This window comes from Phoxinus phoxinus (assembly GCF_949152265.1).
Source record: "Phoxinus phoxinus genome assembly, chromosome: 11".
Taxonomy (NCBI): domain Eukaryota; kingdom Metazoa; phylum Chordata; class Actinopteri; order Cypriniformes; family Leuciscidae; genus Phoxinus; species Phoxinus phoxinus.
The window spans coordinates 6,778,229-6,805,025 of NC_136886.1; the positions used below are offsets into that span (position 1 = coordinate 6,778,229).

A 26,797-nucleotide genomic window follows, 5' to 3' on the forward strand; every position below is an offset into this window, starting at 1 on the left:
TCCTTGTGCGCTAAACATTTCTATAACCACCCGTGACACTCCTGCTGTAAACCCCTGCTTTAAGTCTGATCTATTTGATCAAATGGTCCATCTGTCTGGACAAGGTTTAACCGAATTACTCAATAAGTTTATCTTTAAAACAACCTTGTTTAGAAAGATGGACATTATTTGATAAAATATCATTAAATGTATTGTTGCATTTTAAGCCTGATCTATCATTTTTATATATTTAAGATTTTCTAGTCATACATTTCCACAGAATCATATCTTTAAATTGCTAAAAATATATACTCTTTAAATCATCCCTTTTCAAAAAGAAGGTCCAAATTTGATAAAGTATTGAATATTGAAAATATTGAAAATTTAAAGTATGCACATGTGTTGCATAATGCATCGTTTATCTTTAAATAAAATCTTATTTAGCAATTTAGTTAAAGACAAACTGTCTAAATGACTCCATGCATGTATAGGAATACAAAATTTTAATATAATACTACATTATAGATCAAGCTTAAATGCAAAAATACATTTGATATTTAATATTTGATCAAATTTAATCTTTTTTTTTTTTTAAGAATTGGGTTAAAGAGAATCTTGTAGAGCAATTTAGTTAAAGGTACAATATGTAGTATTTTGGGATTAAAATAACAATAACAATGTTATATATTTTGTTGACTTGTGTACTTGCATCATCCCAAATGTTTCCAAGAATGTTTAAATCCAAATAAGAAATAAGCTATTTTAACCACGACAGAGATCGTGTCCGTGTGTCATCTATCTATGACATCATGCCCGCGTTACCCTTAATTTCCATTTTATTCTGTAGAAACCATGAAAGACCAAAGACGCTGTATTATTATTATGTATTTTATTAGATGAGCAACTGTTTGGATATATTCAACGACAGAAAACTAATCATTGTTATAAAGCCGCGAGTACCATGTTTTACCATACCTAATATCAATCTAGCTCACTGCAATGTGTAACAAGTGTCTCATTGTAGCCGAATAGTAGTGAACGCACAGAGTAGCATTATAACACAACTTTCAACACACTCAAATGTGTCTAAACCCATGACCAGAAGAAGCGGAAGAGGTCGTCTGCGGCATAATAAAAGCTCCACTGCTCTCGAGCCGAAATCACTGCGTCATCAACACCTTTGTTTTGAATAAGCGACCTCTAGCGGTTAATTACATAGTGTGCCTTTAAAGATAAACTATTAACATTCTTATAGCTAGCTACCTGAATACTAACTCATTCATACCTACCTACTTTGTGACGGCCAAATGAACACATGTATGCATGTTAATGTATGTACGCAGAGCTGCAAACTTGGAATGTGTTTGCCAAGTCCTGTGGTAGCAGATGTAGAGTATGTTTCTGACCTTAAAGCTACATTATGTAAGTTTTTTGTAATAAAATATCCAAAAATCACTTGTACAGTGTGATGTATTTCCTGTAGTTGTGTACTTACAATATCCGAGAAGTTCTCAAAGATTTTTAATTTCAGAGAAATCGTCCATGTTCACTTGTCGCCTATCAATGACGTAATATCCGCGTTATCCCTGGTTTCAGCTCGTACTGCTATAGTAACCATGGCAACAGACGTGGACAACTGCGTTACGTCTAGCGGCACGCTCAAGCTATTGTTGTTTCGTTCAAACATTATAGACCATGGTAAGCAGACATTGGGGAAAAGGACTAAAGAACTAAAATGAGGATCAATATCAGCGTGGCGTTTTCGAGATGCCGAGACCTCCACGTCCGTGACAAACTTCGACTTGACAGAGACGCAACTTGTACTTGCATGTACTTTATTAGACAGGTTAGCATGACGAAATGTTAGAATATGATCAGTATGTTATTCTAATGTTGATCTAGCTCACTGATAGTCTCATACAGACAAACTAACTTTCAACACACTCAAATGCAGTTTAGTGTGATAGTGTAGACCAAGTGAAACAGCGCTGTGTTACCTCACAAGTTTCATTCGTCTAATAAACTGACCTGTGTGAGTAGTAATTCAGCACTTGCGGGTAGTTTGAATGAAATGTTCTTATTCCTTTATATCGAGTGTGGCGCTGATATCTGTCTCTCATTAGCAATCGTGACCTGCTTCATACCACATTCATGTTAAAAACATCAATGTATTCACTCATCCATAAAGATGATTAGATCCACCAGCATGACGACAAGTTCCATAATTATTAATAATTCCCCTAGTGGCGGAGAAAATTACACATTGTAGCTTTAAGCTTATGTGTGTGTTCTGATTTATTGCTTGCCATGCAGTCTCGAAGCTTTTTGGAGACTGTGACATCCCACATTCAAGTTCTATCTTTGTCTTTTGGCGGGGTGAAAGCCCCATGGTACTCACTAGCAGGCAGCTAGTAAAATATTAAGTGCCTCAGCTTCTTATCTTCATACAGTGTGTGCTTGTGAGTCCACTGTATTGTAGAAAGAGATCTGCACGGCTGAAAGACCCGTCAGCCAATCACAAGACTACAATAACGGCCCTTAAGGTCAGCGAGTCAACGAAATGCTTATCGTGGCAACATTTTAATGCCTGGGCCAAAAACTTTGTGGTATTTGCCTAAATCAGCAAGGGAGCCCGAGGGAACTCTCAAACGTACAATATTTCCTGACGTGCTCTCTTGATCCCAAAGCTAATTTCAGTTGTAGGCTGTACAGTTATCTGGATGTGATAATATGCTGTTATTTCACTAATGTGATGGAAACGTTGACAAAGCTTTGTGAATTGTCATGTTGTGTTTATCTCATTGGTGTTTCAATTTAGTGGAGTCTCTTTAGGCCTTGAGTCAACTAGGTGATTGTAAGATACAGGGAACTGATGTTTAAATCAGTTTTGATTTAAGATTTGAATTATTTAGGTCTCAGAAACAATAAGTAAACAACAGCTCAACTAATATTAACTAATCCACCTACATGATCATGTTTGAAAGTCATTTCAACCTGTGGTGTTTTTGCTGTGCTATTTTAAAACACAGATCCAACAAAATTCCAACAGTCATTTTCCACCCCAAGAAGGAAACTAAAAATAATATTTAACTTAAAGAAAACAAAGCCTATTTTAGGACCATCAAGATGTTTATTGACACCATATAATATCTCTCTTTTATTTTATTTTTTAAATAAATTAATACTTTTATTCAGCATGGATGCATTACATTTGTCAAAACTGACAGTAAATACATTTATAATGTTACAAAAGATTACTATTTCAAGTAATTGCTTTCAAATATATATATATTTTTTGTTTAAATTAGTTTCCACAAAAATATTTTGCATGTATGTATGTATTGGTGTATGTGTAAATTAAGGTAGTTAAACATTAATTAAATAATGAGAATAATGTGAATGAATCAAGATTAAAATGAGAATTTAGGGGAAATGTGCTGTAATGAAAGTAATTCAAACAGTTTTAACGTTCCCAAAAATAGGCTTTATTTTCTCTTTTTGTTAAATATATTCCTATGGCTTTAGATTAAATGTGATCTCGATCCTGCTAACAATAAAATGGTGCGAAACCACAAATGAACTGTCACAATGCTGTGTTGTTGAACACTCACGAACACAATGAAGGCAAAGGTTATCTTAAATAAATCCACAGGAAGATAAATCACACAAAGAGAACGGCTTACAACGCATATATCACAGATGAGACCCGGCAGCAAATAAATAGACACAAATGACTTAAGTATACAAGCAAATGAGGATAATTAACGACACACACCTAAACTAAATGACAACTAATCAGAAACCATAACAACTAACTCAACGGTGGAAACAGTGCAAACTGAAAAAAGTCCAAACTAAGAGTGTGACATGGACATCTTCTTTTGGAAATCTTGCCAGAATAACCTTGCCAATTTTTCTGAGATATCAAACTTATTTAATGACTGGCTTTTGTTACTACTGATGGGAACTACTAAGTCAGTGTGTACAACTCCAAATAAAAATGAATCCGTCTCTTCACCGTGTTTCAACGTCTCCATCACCCCTCTCTGCTAATCACAGTCACTTTATTTGTGTAAGCCCCTTATCTGTTCCGAGACTCAAACTGAAGCCATAGTTGAGCTGTGAATTGGAAAATAGGTCTGACCTTAGCCTGCCTGATTCACTCTACATTGATTAAACTGAATTTGCTGTGAATGATCAGGCCCAAATTACTTCTCCGCTCGAAAGGGTGTGCATTAAATCCACCATGTCACCTTCAGTCTTCTTACAAAGCATCTGCTCCCAGAATAAGAGGTCTTCCATGGCACCTCCTCCCATTGTGGCCCACATCTCTTCTGTTTCTAGAAGAGATGGGAAAGAGATTATTCCTTTAAGATCAATTACTGCTCTAACTGACTGAATGGTGTCAGCCCAACACGCTTAAAGAAACCGAGACAAGGAGGTGCTTTAAAAAGAAACCCATGAATGGCATGTGTGGGCGCAGCTTTTTTTTTGCACGTGACTTTCCCCAAGACTGCAGATGGGTTCATTTTATCAAGAATGTGTATACACTGTAAAAACACTCCCAGTGAGACAGCAATTTGTGCTTCTAATTTTGCAGTACACGATAAGTAATTGTCCTTTTACAACAGCAATGGCTTAGCATTAAGAGTCTTGGAGGTGGAGCCTAATACAAGCATCCAATATGTACTGCGTTATGAGAAACAGATAATGATCTCATTAGCGCTATTTATAATTGCCATATCTAATATTTCCTTGAGCACACACTTGAGTATGATATCAGATAGGATATGAGGAACAATACAATTTCTCCGCGGCACGCTGCACCAGCGAAGATTTATTAGCCTGTTGCTAAGTGGAGGTTCCCTTGGGCAGCCTGCGGACTAAAGGTTGGTATTCTACAGTATGCATGCTAGATCTTGCACACACATGGATTATTAGTAAGTACAGCGCTCCCGGGTTACTGAAAATGGAAATAACTTTTAATAAGTGCTCTTAAAAAGGCAAAACATTATTGGCAGTTACTGAATTTCCTGTAGAAACAACTTAACAACTCTTTAAACGGCTATCTAGAGATAGCAAGGAGCGCTACAGTGATGTGTTGTTTTTGTGATTCTTTTGTTTATTGACCACATTAAAATTGTGGCTGCTCTGTGTTTTGAAAAAAGGAACAGACAACATAATCCAGTGTGAAACACAAAGTATGCACCTGGTTGTGGGCTCATTTGTGAGATTTTGCAATGTCTTGAGTACTTACTTGCCAGTATGTGGATGTTGTTTTGACAGTCTTCCCATCCAATAAACGTCAAATAAAGCGCTAGTGTTTACATTGAAGGTATTTCTTGCTTTATAGGCTTACTAAAGTAGGCTCCAACCATTTCCCCCTTTCCTAAAAGAATTGAATGATTGCTCACTCATGGCTCTAATGTGGTTTTGGTTAGCAATCGAGTTAGGTGCTACGGCCAATTGCAGGAGGCATTTTGGGAAGCCGTAGACACATGACACATGCAGATATTTCAGAATGCCATAAACATATTCTTAACAACACCAATTAGAGGGCTGCAATTTCAAAACCTCAATAGTGTTTTGAAAACTTTGTCTAGTATAATATTATTCAGATTGTGTAACCTCAGAAGTGGTCGGTTATGGTGTGAGACTAGAAACATTTAGATGTGGTAGCAATAAAAAGTTAAACTTCAAGGTCTAGAGTGCACCTTTTAAAAAAAGTATTTTTTTTTCTAGTTAAAATATCACACAAATCCTCAAAGCAAAATAAGTTTACTCGAAAATCAACACTGAATAATATATTAATAATAAAATATGAATAATAAATCATTTAAAAGAATGTGTTTTTAACACAAGAGTATTTCAAAAAATAAATACACTGCACTCAATACACCTGTTTTAAGAAATTGTAGATCGTTTACTGGAAAACAAGTCCACAGTGTACACACACACACACAAACACACACAGACACACACAGACACACAGACACACACACACACACACACACACACACACACACACACACACACACACACACACACACACACACACACACACACACACACACACACACACACACACACACACACACACACACACACACACTTTAAAAACACAAGCGATAAAGGTGGTGTAATACTATCTTTAACGCTAGATGTGAACTTCAATCAAGTTTTAACATTTCAATAATTCAGAATTTTCCAATTAAATACATGAAACTGTTTCTAGCACTCCAGATCTGATTTAACTGAAAATTGCCCCAAAAAGAGCAAAAAAATCTATAATTGCTGTTATCCACTATTATCGGTTCCAAGCCTATTGCTGATAGAAACTCTCAGCGCTTATTATATCTCCATTACGTCCTCAGACAGCCATGCAGTGTCAATTAACTTTAACTAATGAATTAAATTAACTTCTGTGGTAGGGCTGACACTCCCCGCAAATCACAGCAATGATCGCAGATCATGCTGACAGCTTCATATGGGTCAACAGTCACCTAACAAGCTTGGCTTCTCCTTAAAACAATCACAGGGAGTTATTATCAACCAGTGTTGGGGAAGTTACTTGGTGCAGTAGCTTCCTAAGCTATAACTACTCAGAATTTACTTAAAGGTATAGCGCAGGATCTTTCCTAATTTTAGAAAAGACCCGCCCTCTCCAATTTTTTAAAAAATGCACATGCGCAACATTATTTGCTCCCGACTTGTGCCAGGGCTAGCATCGCTAATCATAACTTACATTAACTTTTACTAGCAGTGATTTTAAATGGATTTCTCCAAATAGCATGACAAACTTTACCCGTCTAGTAGAATCTTCGCGACTGCGGCATCGAGATATATCCAGCTGCAGACCCGCAGCACCACCAGTTTCAGAACCCCAGCGCCAGAACCGGAAGTGAGGGGTGGAGTTATTGACAATGAGACAAGCAATACAAGTCTACAATAACTACAAATTAATTTAATACATATATTCCTTCTGGAGATGCCCGAATGTTTTGTTCAAATATTTGACTTGCTGTATCCACATTATAATAGATATAGGATCTACAGATGTACACTACTCTGCATTGTGAAAAGCCATGTCAAGGTCCAGCACACTTCTGAATGATTGGTGCCAGTTTTCATAATTAAGAAATGGTATGTGTCACTTTACAATAGTTTGTGGTATTTTCTCTCATGCTAGTTTACAATTATTTGAAATACCTGATTGGTAAGTGTCAATTTGTGGTGCACAAACAACATACTCCTGCTTGTAGTACCACTTTAATAAGAACATTTTACTAAAATAGATAAATAGTTTAAATATATTCTTGTATAGTTACAAATGACAGAAAGCGAAAACATAGGGACGAGCACGTACGACGGCCTTACGTAAACATATCACCAGAATGATTGACACTTAGCTGGACCAATAGTATAGGCTACCCACCCGGAAAAAGAAAATCCTCCGCTATACCTTTAAGCTACAGTCAAGCTAAACCCTGATTTTTTTTTTGTGTGTGTGGATGCACGTGGAGCAAAATAGCATTTTGTCATAGTAGGTACCGTATTTTCTTTTGAAAAAGTGCTGTATTTAAAAAAACAACAACATGACTCTATACTATACACAATAAAATAACCGAGCTAGTGACACAATACTGAGTAATTTAGTTGAGTTAGTAGAATTGCTACTTTTAGTTAGTAACTCCCCAACATTGTTAACAGCACCATTCAAGACAAACACCTTTGAATCTAGGCTGCGTTCCATCTCTCACGTGTTTGGCAATGTTTCCCTTCGCTGTGAGCGTGGGAGAGTGGAACATGTGCTTCAAGCCTCACCGTGGTCTCTCTCACGAACTTCTTTTCCCAAAGGAAGGATTCCCCAGTTCACTCTTTAATATCAAAGCACATTTGCCAACATTGAAAAAGCATTTCATAGTCACTTCAGAAGCCCTGTTGTAATTCTTTGAAGTGCCTGTGCACTGGAGGAGAAGTGTGGAGCCAGCGTATAGTGTACTAATAGGGGAGGAGGTGGAAAGAGTGAAAGAGATATAAAAAAAAAACTAGATAGAATGAGAGCAGGTCAGTTAACTTACAAAGGCATAAAAGAGAATTTCCGAGTTTTTTCTGTCACCTTGTAAATACTGTAAGTGACGTGAACGAAATGGTAAAAAAAAAAAGATTAGCAGCGATCAAGGCTTGAAAATAACTGTTTAAACTGCATCAATGTTTAAAGAAATGCACAGTATTCTTAAATATTCAAGACTGTAACTACATTGATGATTTTTAAAAAATATAAAGTACTGTACATAAAGAGCAATATAAAGGAATTTTTTAATGCTATGTTTAACTCTGAAAAAAAACATTCAGCAAAAGAAAAAAAACATTCAGCAAAAGAAAAAAGAAAGATACACATGAAGTGGAAGAGTGTGCTGGAGGAGGTGAAAACAAATCAAGCAGAGAATCACGACGGTGCATGAGAACGATATTGTGTAGGCATTACAAATATGGCTAGATCAATTTGCCGTATTTGGCACTCACCATTAAAACCCAATTTTCAGAGTTTAAACGACTTAGCAACTCAAATGTTCGCACATGCATACTGAGAAAAAAAAAAAGCCTGTTGTAATATTCCAGTATGCAAATTTTAACCCAATTAGGCAACGGTTAAGGGAGTAATGATAACAGTGTCTGTCAAAGTTGTGGGAGATAACTCGTCCCCACATCGAGATCAGTGTCATACAAATTAAATCTCATTTCTTAAATTAAATCATGACCTCGAGGTTGCGAAAATAACAATCCATTCCGAGAACTTTGAATATCCTGCGGTGACCGTTGGGGAAAAGATTAAAGGGTTTGCTTTATGTCAGTATGCGGTGTGTGCAGAACAATTTTCATCAACCAAACTCATTTCCTTTATCGGAGTTTGTCATTTCAGATGGGGCGAAAAAAACACACACACAAAAAACGAAAACATCACATTACATAGATAATTCTCCCTCTCTCTGGATAGGAGCTCTTCATTGGAATGCAGCTCCTTCATTCAGAATGTTGAAAAGAGACATGTGGGAGCCAAAGCATATTTCTCTCGACCTTGGGAGCCCATAGCAACGTTTTAAATTCAAACTATAGAGAGAGGGGGTGCATGTGAGAAAAAGCAAGTGAGTTTTCAGTAAGAAAGCGGTTCTCAATGAGATGCTGCAAAGGAAATTTTAAGGAAAAGAACAAGTCCTGCAATGCCCATACTGACACAGATTCTCTGGTGCTAACTCATTCCTTTCTTCCTATCTTTTTTTTCCAGACAGGCGCTCACAGGTGGGTGAAGATTTGTGGTGGCAGCGCAAGACCCCCAACCTCCTCCACCAGGAGACAAGGCAATTGGAAACCTGGAGGGAGCAAGGGACCAAAGACGTACGGTGAACCTTTAATCTCATCAAAGGAACCTAGAGGAAGTTCCTTGACAGGAGATAAAGCGGATAGACTCAGAACGGCTGCCTAAAGAACCCGATGAGCATTCCATTCAATTACAAATGCACCGCAACGTGACATAACTATGAACTTTAAAAGATTGTGCCCTGTGAAAGGGTGCCTCCATTGACCCATTAATTCAGTGACACATCTCAGATCCAAAAATAGACACGCTTGGGTTGAAACAGGCTAGGTGCAATGTCTTCAGCCATGGGCAAAATGGTTGGATGGACCAACCGTCACTGTCAGGCCTCAACATTGGTTCTTCTCTACCTCTTCTTGACTGTTTTGGCTGCAAAGCCCAAAGGTCCAGGGCACACGCATCTTAACTCTATCCGGATTGATGGGGACATTGCATTGGGCGGACTGTTTCCAGTTCATGCTCGGGGTCATGAGGGGAAACCCTGCGGTGAGCTAAAAAAGGAAAAGGGGATCCATCGTCTGGAAGCTATGCTCTTTGCTTTGGACCGTATCAACAATGACCACGAACTGCTCCCAAACATCACGCTGGGGGCCCGCATTCTGGACACTTGCTCACGGGACACTCACGCTCTGGAGCAGTCTCTTACTTTTGTCCAGGCGCTCATCGAAAAGGACGGCACGGATGTGAAGTGCCAAGGTGGTGGATCGCCCATCATTACCAAGCCAGAACGGGTGGTGGGTGTCATTGGAGCGTCGTCCAGTTCCGTGTCTATAATGGTGGCTAATATCCTCCGACTGTTTAAGGTAAATGCATTATCATACAGTAATGTTTGGGGTTTATTTTTGCTGTGGATTTGGATTGAACTCAATTTCCATGCTGGTTCAGGCTGGTTTCGCGCTGACCTAAAGTGTCAGTGAAATTACTGATGAAAGGACTAATAGTTTCAAAAGCTTTAGTATCCTTATCTGCGATTGTATTATAGATATAAAGTAATACAATTATAACATTTGTGAATTAAATTAAGACAAATTATTTGATAAATTTATCAAATTATTACCGAAAATAGAAAATAATAAATTATGATTAAAAATTATAAATCAATAATTAATTATTGGATAATATTTTTTTTTACTTTTTTTATTTTGTTTGTTATAATTATTGGTTAAAGTAGCCATTTCAGTCGGGCTAAAGTTAATGACATGATGAAAAAGGCCTGTTGACTAAATTGAATTGGTATTTTGGAGGTCTTGCTGGAAGTGAAGAAGTCTGGTTTGGACACAACCGGACCAGCTTTGAAAAATAAAACATGCTGGAGACCGGTCTTTTCACAGGTTTGAAATGAATACACTGATGTGTGAGATTGGATTTTGTCGCTGTTGCGTCTGTATCTTTACTTTCCTGCTGTTTGGCATTCTCCTTTGGTAAGCAGAGTGGCATTATCCCAGTGAATGTATAATTGATAAGAAAGCAATCTGAGGGTTCTTACATTTACTTAGCCATGACCAAACAAAGTCAGTAACATTCCTAAACGCAAGGCTCCTGTGTGATAATTTACGCATGGCTCATTTACAAACAAATGATAACTTAATATTTACTGCATTAAACTGATGAACAGATGATAAACAGTTGAGAGAGATTTCCTAATTAGGAGACTGCACTTCCAGTCTTCAAGATCTGATTCTTTTCACATTGTTATGGAGGTAGGTAATTCTTCATTGTGATGAATTTTAACTGCACACTTTCACACTTTGATGATCACCTTGGAGGGATAATCTGAATATGCAAATTAAAATAGTTTTGCACCCACTAACATATGCAGTTAACATACAATATGGGATACGGATAATGTGGATTATGGGTTTAACATGATGTATTGTGTCTTGTCTTTTATACGTAATGCATGAATTGTTAATTGAATTTGTGAATTGTGAACATCAACCTGACAATAAGAGTTTCGTATGCTCAAGGCTAACCATTGAAGAAGCTCTTTAGGACCCTCAGCGTGTATACGTTAATGTACTCTTCAACTTAAAAGATCAAGTACCTCTCCGTTTTGCAGGGGACTGTGGTTATGTTAGAAAAAATTTGTTTGAGTTTGTAGATCAGATTTGCATCTGTTCACAGCGGACAAATATGAATAATGCAGGACTCCATGTTTAGCTCAGAATAGCACTGACCTGGCATCAGCGAGGCCGATTCTCATTCATCCCTCAGCCAGGCCGCCCAGAGACAGATGCCCAACGTTTAATGGATATTTACCCTCTGAAATGCCGACTACACGGTGCCATTCATCAGCCAGAGAGTTGTGATCAAAGACAGATCGCAGACGGAGGAAACTAAGCAGCAGTGCGTGGAGATGACAGGCCTCGAGCACGAGTGCTGATATAAGCGCATTTAAAGCTCACAGCTAAAACACTGGTGTTATTGAGAAAAAGAGGCAGCAGGTGCAGCGACCGGGCAACTGGGGAGTCCTCGCTGCGGGTTGAGCTCGCACGCTCGAAAATTCACTGAGTGTTTTTGTGCAAACCCTCTTATTAGGATCTCTTTAGATCAACTGTTTTACAAGAGCTTCTCGTTCAAAAGCACAAACTGCACCTATCTTAGCCTTGCCCACCTCAGTTGCAGTTAATGAAGATGCACCTCACTCATAAACCACACTGTCCTACACTCTACGCATAAATGCCTTGGTTTCTCCCAGTCATTCGCAATTTCCCTTTACTCATCTACAACATGTGCCCGTTCCTTCCAGAATCTTGAGAGCTATTTTACCGGAAAGCCTGAAAAAGGTTTCAGTCGGAGCTGATGGAATCTTTTCATAATCCACTTAGATAATGGCTTCAGCATTTTCATGCTGACCATCAAAGTACAATGTGTAAAAAAAAAAAATTTGACTGAAAAATGTTGGATTAGTCTGAGAGTCTTCACTGACAAAAAAAAGTATCATGGCAGTATTACCATGGTATTTTGATCATGTACTGTAGTAATATCATGGTCTTCTTTGAAGTACCAGAGTGTGTAATCATTCAGCACTGTGGTACATACAAAGTCCCTTTGAGGCAAGTCGGTTCTCTCGGCAGGCATGTTAGGTAATGCTTCTATCTACCTGGATGGTAAAAGCTGCCTATCAAATTACACTTTTAAATCAGCCATAAAAAAACTGTGAATTCATATAATTGTTTTCCTTAGCTAAGCTTGCACTAAAACCTGTATTTTTACATACATTTACATAAATATACACTTTTGAGATTGCGATTGTTTAAAGTATATGTAGATATTTTAAACGTTATATTGCTTTTATACAACAGTTAAAGAAACTACTATGTATTGTAAACTACACTAAACTTGACTATTTTTGATTCAATGACTTGCTCAGTAAATAAATCTCACTTGCTGTGTCTAATTTTAAAGGATGTGCTCTCCGAAGGTCACATTTGTCGGCTGTATATGTAAAGGAGGCCAGCGAGTGAGATCTGTGCAGGTAAACCTCACTCCCCTGATCTCCAGAGGCGCACTAGCAACTGACGCTAGCGTTTGTGGTCTTTACCCAGCGAGTGGCGCTAAAAGCGTGTTTAGGTTTTTCCGAAACAGATGAATATGAATGTTTTGAATATGGCAATGTTTTATTAGGTTGGAATTTGCATGTTTCACAGCAGTTCTGAATTGAAATGTCCGGTGAGTGGCACCAAAAGCTTAACGCTAACTAAAGCCTAAACCTACCCGATAGTGTTAACAAAAGCAAATGTGACATGAAAACGCAATGGTAACCACGGTGCTTTAGCTTGTTTTTAAACTCTTGTTTTTCGAGCTCTTTTATCGTGACTCCTCTTTCATGGGGTTCGTACCCGAGGTCTTCGCACCACAAATACAATTCTGTACCAGCTGAGCTACTGCGCAAGCTTGGTATGTCAGTAAAACTGAACATATGGAGCTGGTAAATGATGCAAACTCCAAAAAATATTCGTTTATAAAAAACAACAGGTCATAACATAATTGTGCAAGGTGTCGTGTGAAAACAAGTCTTTATTAATCCATAATATGCTGCTGTAATCATAATTGTGTGTGGAAACGATTAAAAGTGCTTGTTGTTTAACTGACTATAGTGTTCATTTCTGTTGGAAACTGTAGTGATATGTACGTATTGGTACGTATTTTGCGTTTTGCTAAAATGTTGCCACTGGTACGTTTTTCCAATGAGCCTGTGTTGATTGTTAGCGTGCCCGCCTCCCATGTCTTAGACGCCAGTTCTAGTCCCGCTCGGGCGACTGGAGGGCTTACGCATCAAAGCTAGCTTATTTCAGAAAAGTAACCATTAAATTCTTAAGTTATAAAGCAATGACAGTAATTACGCCTCATGATGAATAACAATCCGGGGGGTTTCTTGGTTCAAAAATGGTCTTTGTTGGTGGCAGATGAACACGATCATTCACACAAAGTACAAAAGTACCCTAACCCTATCCATGTGATCTGTGAGCCCAGTACTAACAATAAATACAAATTAAATGCAAAGAAACTGTTATGCTAAGAAATACAAAGAATATTAACTTATCCCATTTAATTATTAAATAATTCGTTTTTTGTTCTGTCCATTGCTATGGTCATAGCTGTCAATCGGATTCGATCATGCAGGTAAATACGGTTGTCAATCCAGAAACTTTGCGATGTGAAGTTAGCAGTGTTAAAAATATACAAATATATACAGAAAGATGACGTCAAAGTCACTGAAAAAAATCAAACAGTGAAACAGTGCTTGACCAATCAAATTCGAGGACCAGTTGTATAAAATGTGATATGTACTGTAATTGAAAAGATGTTACTTAATTTTCATAATTCTTACTAAATACACAGTAAATAAATTTTTAGCTACCTTTTCAATCAGACATTGAATATAGTACCCATAAAAATGTCTCCGCTAATAGCAAAATAATAGATCATTCTTGCACAACAATGTCCTTATGTCTGTACATATCAAAGCACAATTTTTATTTAAGTGCAATAAGAGTCTGTATTCATTACAGAGTAAAAAACTAAACAAAAAAACACTATAAATATATCTGCCACATCTGTATGCTTACCCAAGGCAGTAAAAAAAAATTGTGCATCAGCAAAAAGCTTTTTTTTTTGCTCCAGACAGTCTCCCTGAATTCAAACATGTCTCGGACCAGATGCAGCTATTGGCCTTTTGCTTGCATTTCGCTAGTTTTCAATTATAGAATCCGAAGCACTGAGGAACAGGAAAAATGCATACTTGCATACGCAAATGCACACACATACAAACACAACCGTCGCCCACCGCCTCAAATATGCACACACGCAAACACCGGGGAGAAAGAAAACTGCATACTCTTGCAAGAACACCCTGCTCAAGATGGAAGGTCTGCCACCTGCATGCAGTTTAGGGGGTTAACAAAAAGCACTTTCCCTAGCATAGATTTGGCAGTTCTGAGCTTTTCATGATTAATATTTCACATCAGCATTACATAACAGCAGCTAGAAGCAGCAAATTACCCTTCCCCAACATCTATGTATTGAAAAATCCGACAGCACATTCAGAGTAGAGCATAGAGTCTGAAAGAAAAAGCACTAACTGTTGTTTGGAGTTTTTGTGAAATTTGCCAGTATCATTTATCTTACAAGAGAGTTGCTCAGTCAAACTCACAGCTGTCATAAACTCTACAGCCGCATCCTCTTGTTATCTCTTATTGTTGAAGTGAAATGGAAGCTTGTTTTGGATTAATCACTGAATTTTCAGTGCCAAAACGCTTGAAATGAAACTATCTGAAGCATTTTAGATGTTTACCACCACTGATAATGTACTAGCTATTACGGAGTCTCTTACTTTCAAGGCCATAAAGCAAAACTACCCCACTATCTTAGTATAATGCAAACAGTCTGTTAAAAATTTATGTTGTGGCAGACCATCAGAATTGCTATTATGGGTCATAGAACTCCCCTGGGTTCACAGCTATGCTAATAAACAACACCAGTCTATTTTATTTGAGCAATATTGTTGTCTAAAAAGACTGTTAATATGTTTGGTCCAAATTTATGTACATCATTAACTCAAAACATTGAATTTTTTTTTACAGTGCATTGTCATTTATCCCCGCTGTTTTCTAGTGTTAGAGTCAACATGAAAGCAAAACTGACCCTATGTACGTTCAAAATACACATTCCTATTCTTGCATGATTCGTGGGTGCACATTATTCCAACGAAAAAAAATCTCGAAATGTATAATGGCTTTTGCTGTCATATTTCTTAGTCCCTTCTCTCCAATGCTGCCCAAAACCACCTTTATTGATCCAATCAACAGATAAAATCATGTCCCACCCGTTTTTTCCCCTGGTTGAATACCCCCTTTAACTCATAAATGCGCCGAAATGGGTTGCAAATGGCGTTTTGTGTTGACATTAACAGAAGATGTTTACTTTCAATCCAAAAAAAGGTCAATGGTTTCAAAGCATTTTCAGGGTGCTAATTAGCCTCAATTAATTACAATAATCACTGCCTGCTTGCATTGAGTTTTGTGTTCACGTACATCACTGATCAATGTTGTTGTGCTTTGAATGCAGGCTGTGAATGTGTATGCCACACGGTTTGTAGCTTCGCCTGCAATTTAGCTATTAAATTGGAGAGCGATGTAATTGTCTGGAGAGTTTTTACACCTCCATTTTAAACCCCGATTCCTGCCCAGACACTTTGAGGAGGACAGTCGATTCATGATATAAACTCTCTCAATGGTTGTTTTGTCTGTCTGGATGTTTGATTGTTTTAGCTGCAGTGAGCAATAAAGAGTTTCAGAGAGTCAGGTAAGGGTCGCCATAACAATTGTTAACACTCACTCTTCAACTGGCCTGTTTACACTGTTGTCTCACTGTCTGTTTTCACTCAAATGTCATGACATATTGCTCTCTTTTCCTCCATATTATCGTTGCTTTGTCCTCTTATGTCTTACTACCGAGGATTCTGACCTGACTGCTCTCACCAAATAACTTCAAAAAAATCACTGCTGATGGCTATTTTTGAAGTGATGTTGGAAGAGAAAGCAAAAAGAGCCGTTTTCAAAGAGAAAGTGAGAAAAGCAATTAGGACTTTCAGCACGGTTCACCTATTTGTTTTAAACTGTTTCAGTGAGGAACACTTTTAACATTTAAACCCTTTAAACATTTATATCAATATTTTAAACATCAATATTTTTTTTGGCGACAGGATGGAAAGACCTTTTTTTTAGGGGAAATAAATAAATAAATGACACATTTCATCTTTAAGTACACAACTCTAAGGGATTTTTAATTCTTGAAGGCACTGCTCTGCATTTATGGAAATGAATTCCTATTAACTCAAATCTAATGTGAAGCGACATAGTCTATTGCTTATCAATCACTCAGTGGTGTTAGATTTTCTAGCACGTTTCATGAGAGAGCAGATGCAAGCACACACAATGTTGACATTTAAAATGAATCATTGAATTTACCCAGACAATGGCAATTGCTAGGCCTATAGACCAGGAAAATTGCAATTGATCCACATTGTTATCTGAGGCATTGAACCTTTTCATAAAATTTCTGGTTTATGGTGAGTTTTTTCTTGACATTGTAGGTCTAAGGGACTGATATTAGTGAGTTTTATTTTTCTCCATGTCTTTTTAATTATTTGTTTAGAGCAGAGTAAATTTAACTATTTACACGCCAATGTGTGATATATTAACTTTCATGTTTTCGAAGATTCAAATGCTTTAAATAGGCCTCCATTTACTTTAATTTGCTTTCTTTTCAGTACAGGTTATGGCAAATAAATAGTCTCTCTTCCTGTGTGACTGATGGGGCTTTTACTCACCGGCAGGAAAATACCACACTGGGTCTCTTTGATTTCTGAAGCAAACTTGCCATCATTTGAGTAGCTTGCTTAGAGGTTCAATTTGACATCGCCTTCCATCTCAAAGAGGGTTACATCGTAATAGCTCTCCGTCTAAGAGCGCCTCCATTTTTCAATTACACCTACCCAGCGTGTGATCATGTTTCTACCACCTCACAAACTAATACTCTATTGCAAGAGATTGGAGTGACAAATTTAACATAATTTCCTATTCAGAGGTTCCCACTGGTTTCTCATCTGGTTTTTGCATTAATGTGTGAGGTATTAGAAATGTTTGCGTTGTTAACCCAACTATTTCCACCGTAGGGGCCATTGGTACCATATTGTACATTGACTGTATAGGTGACTAAAAACCGAATCAGGTTCTTTTGAACCGAGCCTGCTCAATGAACTTGATTAGGTCCAAAAATTAGACTGAGCGGGATTGATTCACTCACGAATCAATCAACCGATTTTAAGAACCGCCGCTTCAACCAGTTCACCAAAAAGATCAATGCCCGGTTGCATAAAGCACCTTAAGTTTTTCCTTTAAGTATGACACTTAAGGGGCGATTTCCCCTTACCTAAGAGAATAATTTAAGGGTGTTGGATATAATCTCTTAAACGATTCTCTTAGGTAAGGGAAACATTTAAGTGTTTCACGACAGCGATCCTGGATTCACGTTATAAAAGTCTGTTGTTGCCATAGATACGCAAAACACTAACACTAGCGGGAAAGAGCCCCCGCAACCCGGTGAACCACTCTGCTGACAGACGACTTATGAACGTGGAAAACATCTCCCACTATCATCTGAAAACTCCCAGTAGCAAAAAAACGCAGTGCTATAAGCAGTTGTAACACCGCAGGTAAAGAGTGGTTGCGATGTGTGACACGGTTAAGGTCGCCGTTTAGTTTGTTAGTGATGTCAAATATTGCGCGTCGATCAAAACGTATTCTTGCAACAATTTTTCATCGCTAAGATGGTCCAAAGGGTTCTCCCTATCCCTAAAAATTCTTCTTGGCACATAATGATCTTCAGCTGGTTCCATAAATTCAGCCATGTCGTCTTATTTTTTGTCCGCGTTACTCTTAAGGGTACGATTTCCAAACCTTAAGTTATACTTAGGGAAATGACCGTTAAGGGGTTTTATGCAACACTTAACGCTTTTTAAGGGATTACTTAAGTGAAAAAACAGCATTTAAGGGAAATTCTAAGTGTTTATGACGTTTCACAAAACCGTTAAGTAACACTTAAGGGTATTTTTCTGCAACACTCTTAGGTTTAAGGGAAACATAAGGGCGAACTTAAGGGAAAATTTCACTTAAGGTGCTTTATGCAACCGGGCACAAATCTTTTGTGAAGCTGACATCATTAATTTCAAAGTCACTTATAAGATTTAAGGATTATTTTAATGCTGCTTCATTTATCATTGTTGGTGCATAACAGCTTTGGTGTTAAATTGATCATACATGTGCAAAGATTCTTCAAAAGCTTAGTTTTACTGAAAAATAAAAGTCATATGGGTTTGGAACAGAGGGTAAGTAAATACTGATGTTTAATTTCCCACTAAACTAGTTTTAATAATCGTTCTAATTCTATGAGAATGGGGAAATCCTCACCACAGATATGATTAAATGGATTCAGAGGAAAGATAGTTGGGATCACATTGAGTCAGAATTCAACTTATTTGAAGAGCTCTTGAGTTTAAAGCAGCATGCTATAAAAACTGCTTTTTATAATAAACAACATTATAGCCCATTGGTGTTAGGTCTCGTTCTTGGTGTGAACTGGACTTTAAACTGTCTCCTGCTTGTAGAAAACTAGTAATCTGGCACAAGTCTCCTTTAAAGTTAAACTGTTTTGTTCACACAACACTTTTACATCGGCTACTATTCGAGTAGCAATGCCTACCTCTTTTCTCCTCTCCCTATAGCTAAGACGAATATCCAATATCACATTTAAACAGTGACAGTGACTAAAATAAATACAGGCTAAAAGATGGCGACGTCTACTGGAAAATCGCATCTGATGCGATAGAAGTCGGCGCGCGTTCAGTTCAGGAGACCGAATTGCATGAGTTTGAGTCGCGCGGATGCAGGCCACAAAAGACAAAACTGAGGGGATTCGCGTCGGATGAAGACGAACTTCAGGTGAGACACAGCTAATTTCGGCGTCTATGAAAGTGACCGGAATCATATGAAAGCACAACAGTCTTTGCCTGTTGCATCGTATGATTTGCGGTTCCGTTCACGTTCACACGGGTGTTCGTCTAATAAGGTTGTGAAATGTTTACGAGAACGCGGTTGTCAGTCTCACAAACACCCAAACTGGGTATGAAAATACGCATTACGCATTCAAATACAATTCTGATATCCTTATTTAATTCTACAGTATGTGAACCTAATGGTACAAACTGTGCTCGTATTTGCCAATACAGCAAAGTCTGTCAGCAAACATAATATTTTAATGTGAAATTTGTCTGAAACCAAATTATCTGACGCCATGTCCGTTTTAGCTCTATACTCTTGCTATATTGAGACACTGTTTTCCTAACAGAATATAAAAGAGCAGCTTCAGAGCAATACGTTTTTTTGTGTTTTTGTATTTTGCAATATTTTGATGTATAGAGTAATATCAGTCAACTTGTAGAATCATGTAGGGTACATTTTCGCAGTGCTGTGATATTGAAGCAGGTTGCTCTGCTTTGCTTGACGGTTTTGCACCCGGTCCAGTCTTTTCCCAAGTCTCCAGTGCATCCTTGTAAAAGTGAATTAGTGCAAATCTGCCTGGGGTGATATAGCTAATTCAATGACTGAATCATGTCTTCTTAAAACAAAACAGACTGATCTGCCCGTAGTCCCTGTCATGTTGAATGAGCGCAGAAAGTGCTCATGTTGTTTGGTAGAGAGCACATCAAGTGTGATTGCGTGTAATGGCAGTCGGCTACTTCTTTTCTTCTGAATGTTGTATGCTCTGTATTTTTTTTTCCTTTGCTCTTTTCTTGCATGGTTTGTTTACCTGTTGCATAAATAATGCACATATTTTTTTTTGTTTCTGCTCTTTTCTATACTAGCACATATTGTCTCACTGCAATGTTTAGCTCTTATTGCTACTTGCCCAAACCTCTTGTTGGGAATAGCATTACAGTGTATCAAAACTGAATTAATGCCTGAATGTGTGGTTCTGTCTGTTTGCTAGTGTCTGGAACTAAACTTGGGAAAACTCATTGGAGTGCCCTTCCCTTCAGGGATTTCTCCAGTATACTTGTCACACCGGTGAAGCTGCTCGAAGATTGACTTCGACTTCCATTCCACCTCGCTTGTCAAGGTGGTCAATTCCCTCAAAGCATACCCCCCCCCCCCCATCCTATTACTTTGGGCTTTTTCCTTCACTGTGCGGCACAAACAATATCACAAAGGCTAGAGGCTTACGATCCTGTCTCTCATATCAAATAATTTCCTTCATCTTGGAGATACCTACATCTAATCATAATCTAGTACAATCACAACACATTTTTTGATGTACATATGATTAGAATATGATTGGAGCAGATATTTGCTTCATATTTAGATATAACCACATCACCAATGCCAGTTTGAATTGGAAATTGTACTATTGTACATAACGTAATGTAAAATAGATTTGACTCTAATCGATCCAAAAGTCTGCAACAACTAGAGAAAATGCTTCTATTTTGTATTTTTCTAATTCAACAGAATATTAATATTATTGTATTCAACATTAGTGTATTTTTTTCTGTTTCTGAAATAACTTTCCTATGCTCACCAAGGCTGCATTTATTTGAGCAAAAAATACTGTAAAACTGTAATATATTTTGAAACATTATAAAGATCTGTCATGAAATCTTGATGGCTCAACCTGCTTGCAACACATTGGCTGCGTTCGAAATCGCATACTCTCTTGAGTAGGTAGTAGGTACTTATTTTTAATTTGAGTAATTACTTCAGGTTTGCTAAAAAAGTATGTTCTATAGTATCATATGCACACCAGAATCTCGCTGGAAGTAGAAGGTCATCCAGGTACTTTTTTGCCTGCTCTTTTATCAGTACTGTTAATTTGGACATACTGATTTTGTCACATACTGTTTTTCATCTACTATATAGTAGGGAAGTATGCGATTTCAGACGCAGCTCTTGTTATCAGCTGATTGGTTCCTGCTGTACCAGTAGCCAGTGAGCTTGCATGCTTAACCTTACTTAGCAGTTGTCTTAGCATTGAAGCACGCTTTCATTCAGATACCTTCATCTTTCCCAGCTCCACCTGTATAGATTTGATACGAGCAGGGCCGATAGAAGCGCTGGGAAAACTGGGCAGTTGCCCTGGGTGCCAGACACTAGAGGGCGCCGCACCATGACGAGCACGATAATTAAATAATAGATGGATCGCTTTGCTAAGAGCAGGGATTTTGAGAAGTGGTAACGGGTGATCACGACTATGTTTACATGTACAACTTTTATTTCAATCGGACTGAATTAATTCCAATTAATGAATCTGAATGCAGTGTTTACATGAACGCTAAACATGTGATCGAGTTGATGTCCGCATTTATATGTCACAGGCTTCAAATCGGAATAGATTTGTGCATAATAACCATTCTTCTACATTGGTTCTTTATTTGTTTTAAACAGCTGACTTAATATTTATCCATTTCTGATCATAATTTGGAGACAATGAACATATGAACTGTTGTGGCGTGCTGCTTATATTTATCACATGGTAAAAATGCCCCTCCCTGCGCTGCGCTCAGTCGTCTGAGGATGGGAATCAGAAAGAACAACAACTGGTTTGACTTTGTTCTGCTCCACTTCACAGACGTTGAGTGAAAGGAGATTTTTAGAATGATGGGACACTCATTTATATGACACTTTATTCAACGGAAAGAACAGCTCGTTCCGAGTGTCACATGTCATTACGCTAGTTCTACGTCATTGCACATGCGCCATCGTTTCAGTTTCAGTTTTCAATCAGATTAAGCATTTACATGTCCTCTCAATCAGATTAGAAAAGGATTAAACCACCCCTTTCAATCTGATCAAAACTGAATTCGGATCGAGCTCAATCGGATCATTGAGGTGTTTACATGAAGATTTTTCAGTCCGATTAAGTCGTCAATCCGATTGCTAATGGATTATTTGTTTGCATGTAAACGTAGCCTGTAAGCAGCAGCATGTCTGACTTGCACACAGCAGCGTGGCGTGTATGTATTGGCAGTAGCAAGTCTTGTACTTGCTCTGCAGCAGCAGCATTAAAAGCAGCAGACCTTGGCAGGTCTATTCCGCCAAGACCAGACATATCAACATTGTCATACCCATTACCATGCCAGACACTCAGAGTCATGATAAAAATGTCTTTAGTGTGACTTTTGATTAATGTAATGCACCCTTGCGGAATAAAAGCATTAATTATTATTATTATTATTATTTTTAAATATCTTAGTGCAGAAACTTTTTAATGGTAGTGTATATTGTACTCGTTGTACTTGTTTATTGCTATTTTTTAAATAAATATTGTATTTATTACAAATCAACCATGACAAGATCAAAGAGAGTTAATATCAGTTCAAGATGTGAACAAAACCTTTTAAGACAAATGAAAGAGAGAGAAAATCTTTAGCCGAAAATATAATGAGCGACTGATGCATTCCCCCAGTTGCTGAGAATTACAGGCATCACTGCATACAAAGAGACTTGACTTTAAGCGATTCATTTAAATTTCATTTGAAGTAACTAACCTTTAAATCGTGCTGCTCACCAGCCCTTTCCGTTCTCTGTTGCAAAGAGTATCTGGCATTTTGTTAAATTGTTGTCGTAATTTAATTTGTTTATTTTCAGGTCTACATAAAAATGGCAGATTTTCAATGTGCTGTCAGATTTTCTGACTTCACCGCAGGACCGTTATCAGAAACGTTGAGGCTGAGGAAGCTCTGTGATAGTCTCATTGAGCCAAGAGAGAGGGGGCCCGTCCATAAACCTTTTGTCTCGGACCCCTGCACACATAATACTGTGAACATTCTGCTAGAACAGAAACCCCAGACTTCACATTCAGATTACGATACATTTTGTCTTGACAGGGCAGCAAATCATCTACCATGACAAGATCAAAGAGAGTTAATATCAGTGCAAGATGTGAACAAAACCTTTTAAGACTGAGAAAATGAAAGAAAGAGAAAATCTTTAACCGAAAATATAATGAGCGTGTGATGCATTCCCTCCAGTTGCTGAGAAGTACAGGCATCACTGCTTACAAAGAGACTTGGCTTTAAGCGATCATTTAAATTTCATTTGAAGTAACAAACCTTTAAATTGTGAAGCTCACCAGTCCTTTCCATTCTCTGTTGCACAGAGCATCTGGCATTTGGTAAAAAAAAACAAACAAATTTTTACAAAAATTCGATAGATAATACAAAGCAGAAAGAATGATAAATCAATTCATTATTTCTCAAGTGAGTCTCACTGTCTTGCGTATTCCCCTTTATTGTTGGACAAGTTATTCTTTTGATGGAAATGTTCAGGCTGCAGGTGATGCTAATAGAGTTCGAGGTCAGTGAACAACCCCGGAAATGCCAAAGACATAGATCACCGCAAAGTATGAAAGGTTTATCAGCGGGCCTTGCTTGTTGATATTTATGTGCATAATTCCTGACAATGCAATTTGATTGCATGCATACTGTAGCTCTCATTTAGTTTGCTTGTTCATTTGTTAGTTAGTTTTTGCACGTCAGCGCTCATTTTCAAAACAAGTCAACCTTTATCAGCGCAGCCATTTCTCTGAGCTGATTGGTATTGTTTGCTCACAGGATTGTCTTTAGGGGTGTCACGATTCTCCAAATCCTCGATTCGATCACATTTTCGATTCTAAGGTCACAGTTCGATTCGATTCTCGGTTTTTACTTTTTTTTTTTTAAAGCACAGGTTGCTATGCCATTTTTAGACCAAACTTTTATGCATAATATCTGACCTTTGTTCGCAATGTACCACACTACATTGTCAAATTTAAAACATTTATTAAGAACATAATGTAACAATACTTATATCTTCAGTCAATTGGAAACTTAAGCAAAATAACCTGCGATCTAGTTTCTCTTTTGTAACTGCAGTTTTCTTCACAGAAGATGACATTCAAGTTCACAACAAAACAAACAAACAAACAAACAGTTTAACAGATAGGCCTAAATCTATGCGTCGCGCAGAGCCACGTCTTTAAAATTCTAACACTTTATTCTCTGAGTGTACACACACAACACACACACACACACACCGGCGGCGCCATTCGCCGTCTGTCCGCGGCGCCCAGCAACGGCTCAGGACCTTGTTCAAAATTAATCCTGCCGCGCCAGAGAGCGCCATTCACATAGTTTTATATTACATTTATTATAAATGAATACATTTTATATACATTTATTTGTCTCAAATCGTCGTTATGACTTTGCTGCAATATACATGTTTTACATTCATTTACAGAAATCAGCTGGTTGAATGAAAATGGCTGATGTTATCGGATTTTCAGGATACATTCAGTTAACGGACGCTCTCTGAGATAAAGTGCAGACTAAGCAACGTTGTACAGTAGCCTCATAACATAGACATGATCTTGATTCCATAATGTCCTTAAACATAATATTGCAGGCCACATGAAAGAGCGCGTCCGGTGTACGATACCTCGAGTTGTCATAGACGCGCCGCGGCGCTTCTCGACCGGTGTGTGCGATACCTCGAGTTGTCAAAGACGCGGCGCTTCTCGTCCGGTGTGTGCGATACCTCGAGTTGTCAAAGACGCGGCGCTTCTCGTCCGGTGTGTGCGTGACTCGCAGCATTTCAACACGCGTTTTTTTCTGCTTGACAAGCCGACCGAACGTGACATGGGGGCGTGGCAGCATCGACGATTCCATTTTTTAATTCGATGATCGAGATTGTGACTTAATTTCGATCGATTTCGATTTAAAATCGAAATCGTGACACCCTTAATTGTCTTGGTTCACTAACAGCAGCACGCACTGCAGAGGATAGACGGCAGCGTGCATTATTTGCGTGGTGGGTAGATCCGATTTTCCCTTGACAACTCCCCATGATTGAGCTGATAGGCTATGGCGGCCGATGAATTTGTCTTTGCTCAAAGAGTCTCGGCAAATGTTTTACATGCTCCTCATTAAAGTCTTAGCTTTCTTCTTCTTGAGAGCGAACCTGAGAAGTAAAGCTTAGAACTGGGGAGCCATATCTGTATTGATTTAACACCTCATTGGGGGAATGACGGCTGAATCAAGATTAACGCTTCTGTTCAATATCTGCGTGGTGTGCCCATTCCTCTTCAACCCCATTAGTTGAGGGGTGATAGCCAAGCTGGCCAACAAATCTGTTTACACTGTCAAGCGCACTCAATGGCAAATACACCGGCAGGAATGGGGCCGCCTTATGAAAGCTTTTCATTTTCTCACTGCAGCGACGTTGATGGATAACCGTGCTGGGGTGTTTCTTTTTCACTATACTCTATTGTGTGTGTGTGTGTATACACACGCATGCCATGCATATTTGTGTAACTGCCCATTGGTTAATGGTCTGCTAGTGATGGGGCCAAATGGAGTTGTGCCAGAAAGCACTGGCAGAAGAGGGTATAGGGATGTCAGAAGTACCTGTACTATAGTAAAAAATGTAAAGATGGCAGTTTTTTCTACAATGTTGTTAAATATTCAATGACTGACTGACAAGCTGTTGCTTTTAAATGCTTATATATATATATATATATATATATATATATATATATATATATATATATATATATATATATATATATATATATATATATATAGTGTGTTTGTTTTTCCCCTGCATGAACAGTAAAGTAGCTGTGTGCATGAGCGGTCAAATACCTTACTCGAGACCACTTGGTGTGTATTAATGTAATGGTAGTTGGTTTGTCTTAATTGGACATAAACAGGCGGGACAGGAAATCAGTTTTGGGTAAATAGGCCTTGCGGTGTAAATGCAGCCCATTCATCCAATAAGTTTATTTCTTAGTAGATTTTTTTCTTGTAAAAATTGCATTTACTTAATTGGAAAATACTGCACAAATAATTGTCTTAATTAGTATTTCCGCTTAAAAAATGTCTAAACATCTACAAAAAAACCTACAAAAGGATGCAACATTTTTTTTTTTTAAATTTAAGCTAGCAAGAAAATAGCATAAACTATTATATTTATTTTCATAGAATATACATGAAATTTCACTTATCCAATTAGCTTTCCCCCCCTTTTTTAGTATAAAACAAAATTTTGTGATGCATATGCAGGTTAAGAAAAATAAACAGGATTCAAGATATGTTCTATGAAAATAGGATTTATTGTGACACTAAATCCTTTTCTTGTTTTTACTGGAAATCAAGATAAAGCCCTTAAAAAGAAAAGTTTATATGGATTTACGTTCTAAATAAATGTAGTACACGCATTCAATAGCCCGTCAGTTGCTATCGAATATCGCCGTGGGGTCGAAATTGAGATTTAATATTGTGACATTTTGGTGGTATTAGTATTAATGACTGAAATTATGCTATTGTGACAACCCTAGAAGTGAAAT

The 26,797-nt window shown here is 37.9% G+C and overlaps 1 protein-coding gene across 7 annotated transcripts in view; it reads left to right on the top strand.

The window, feature by feature from the left end:
- grm4 (glutamate receptor, metabotropic 4) overlaps positions 1-26,797 on the top strand; it is a 187,476-nt gene that overhangs the window by 55,381 nt on the left and 105,298 nt on the right. For 2 of the 7 annotated variants that reach the window (XM_079628365.1, XM_079628366.1), the window contains one exon: positions 9,266-10,158. In XM_079628365.1, the coding sequence (XP_079484491.1) occupies positions 9,631-10,158 (528 nt within the window). In that variant the 5' untranslated portion in view covers positions 9,266-9,630. Of the gene's footprint in view, positions 1-4,652; positions 4,869-9,265; positions 10,159-19,201; positions 19,360-20,407; positions 20,537-26,797 lie in introns of those variants that run through there. The other 5 variants (XM_079628367.1, XM_079628369.1, XM_079628371.1 and 2 more) reach the window with 5 other exon arrangements.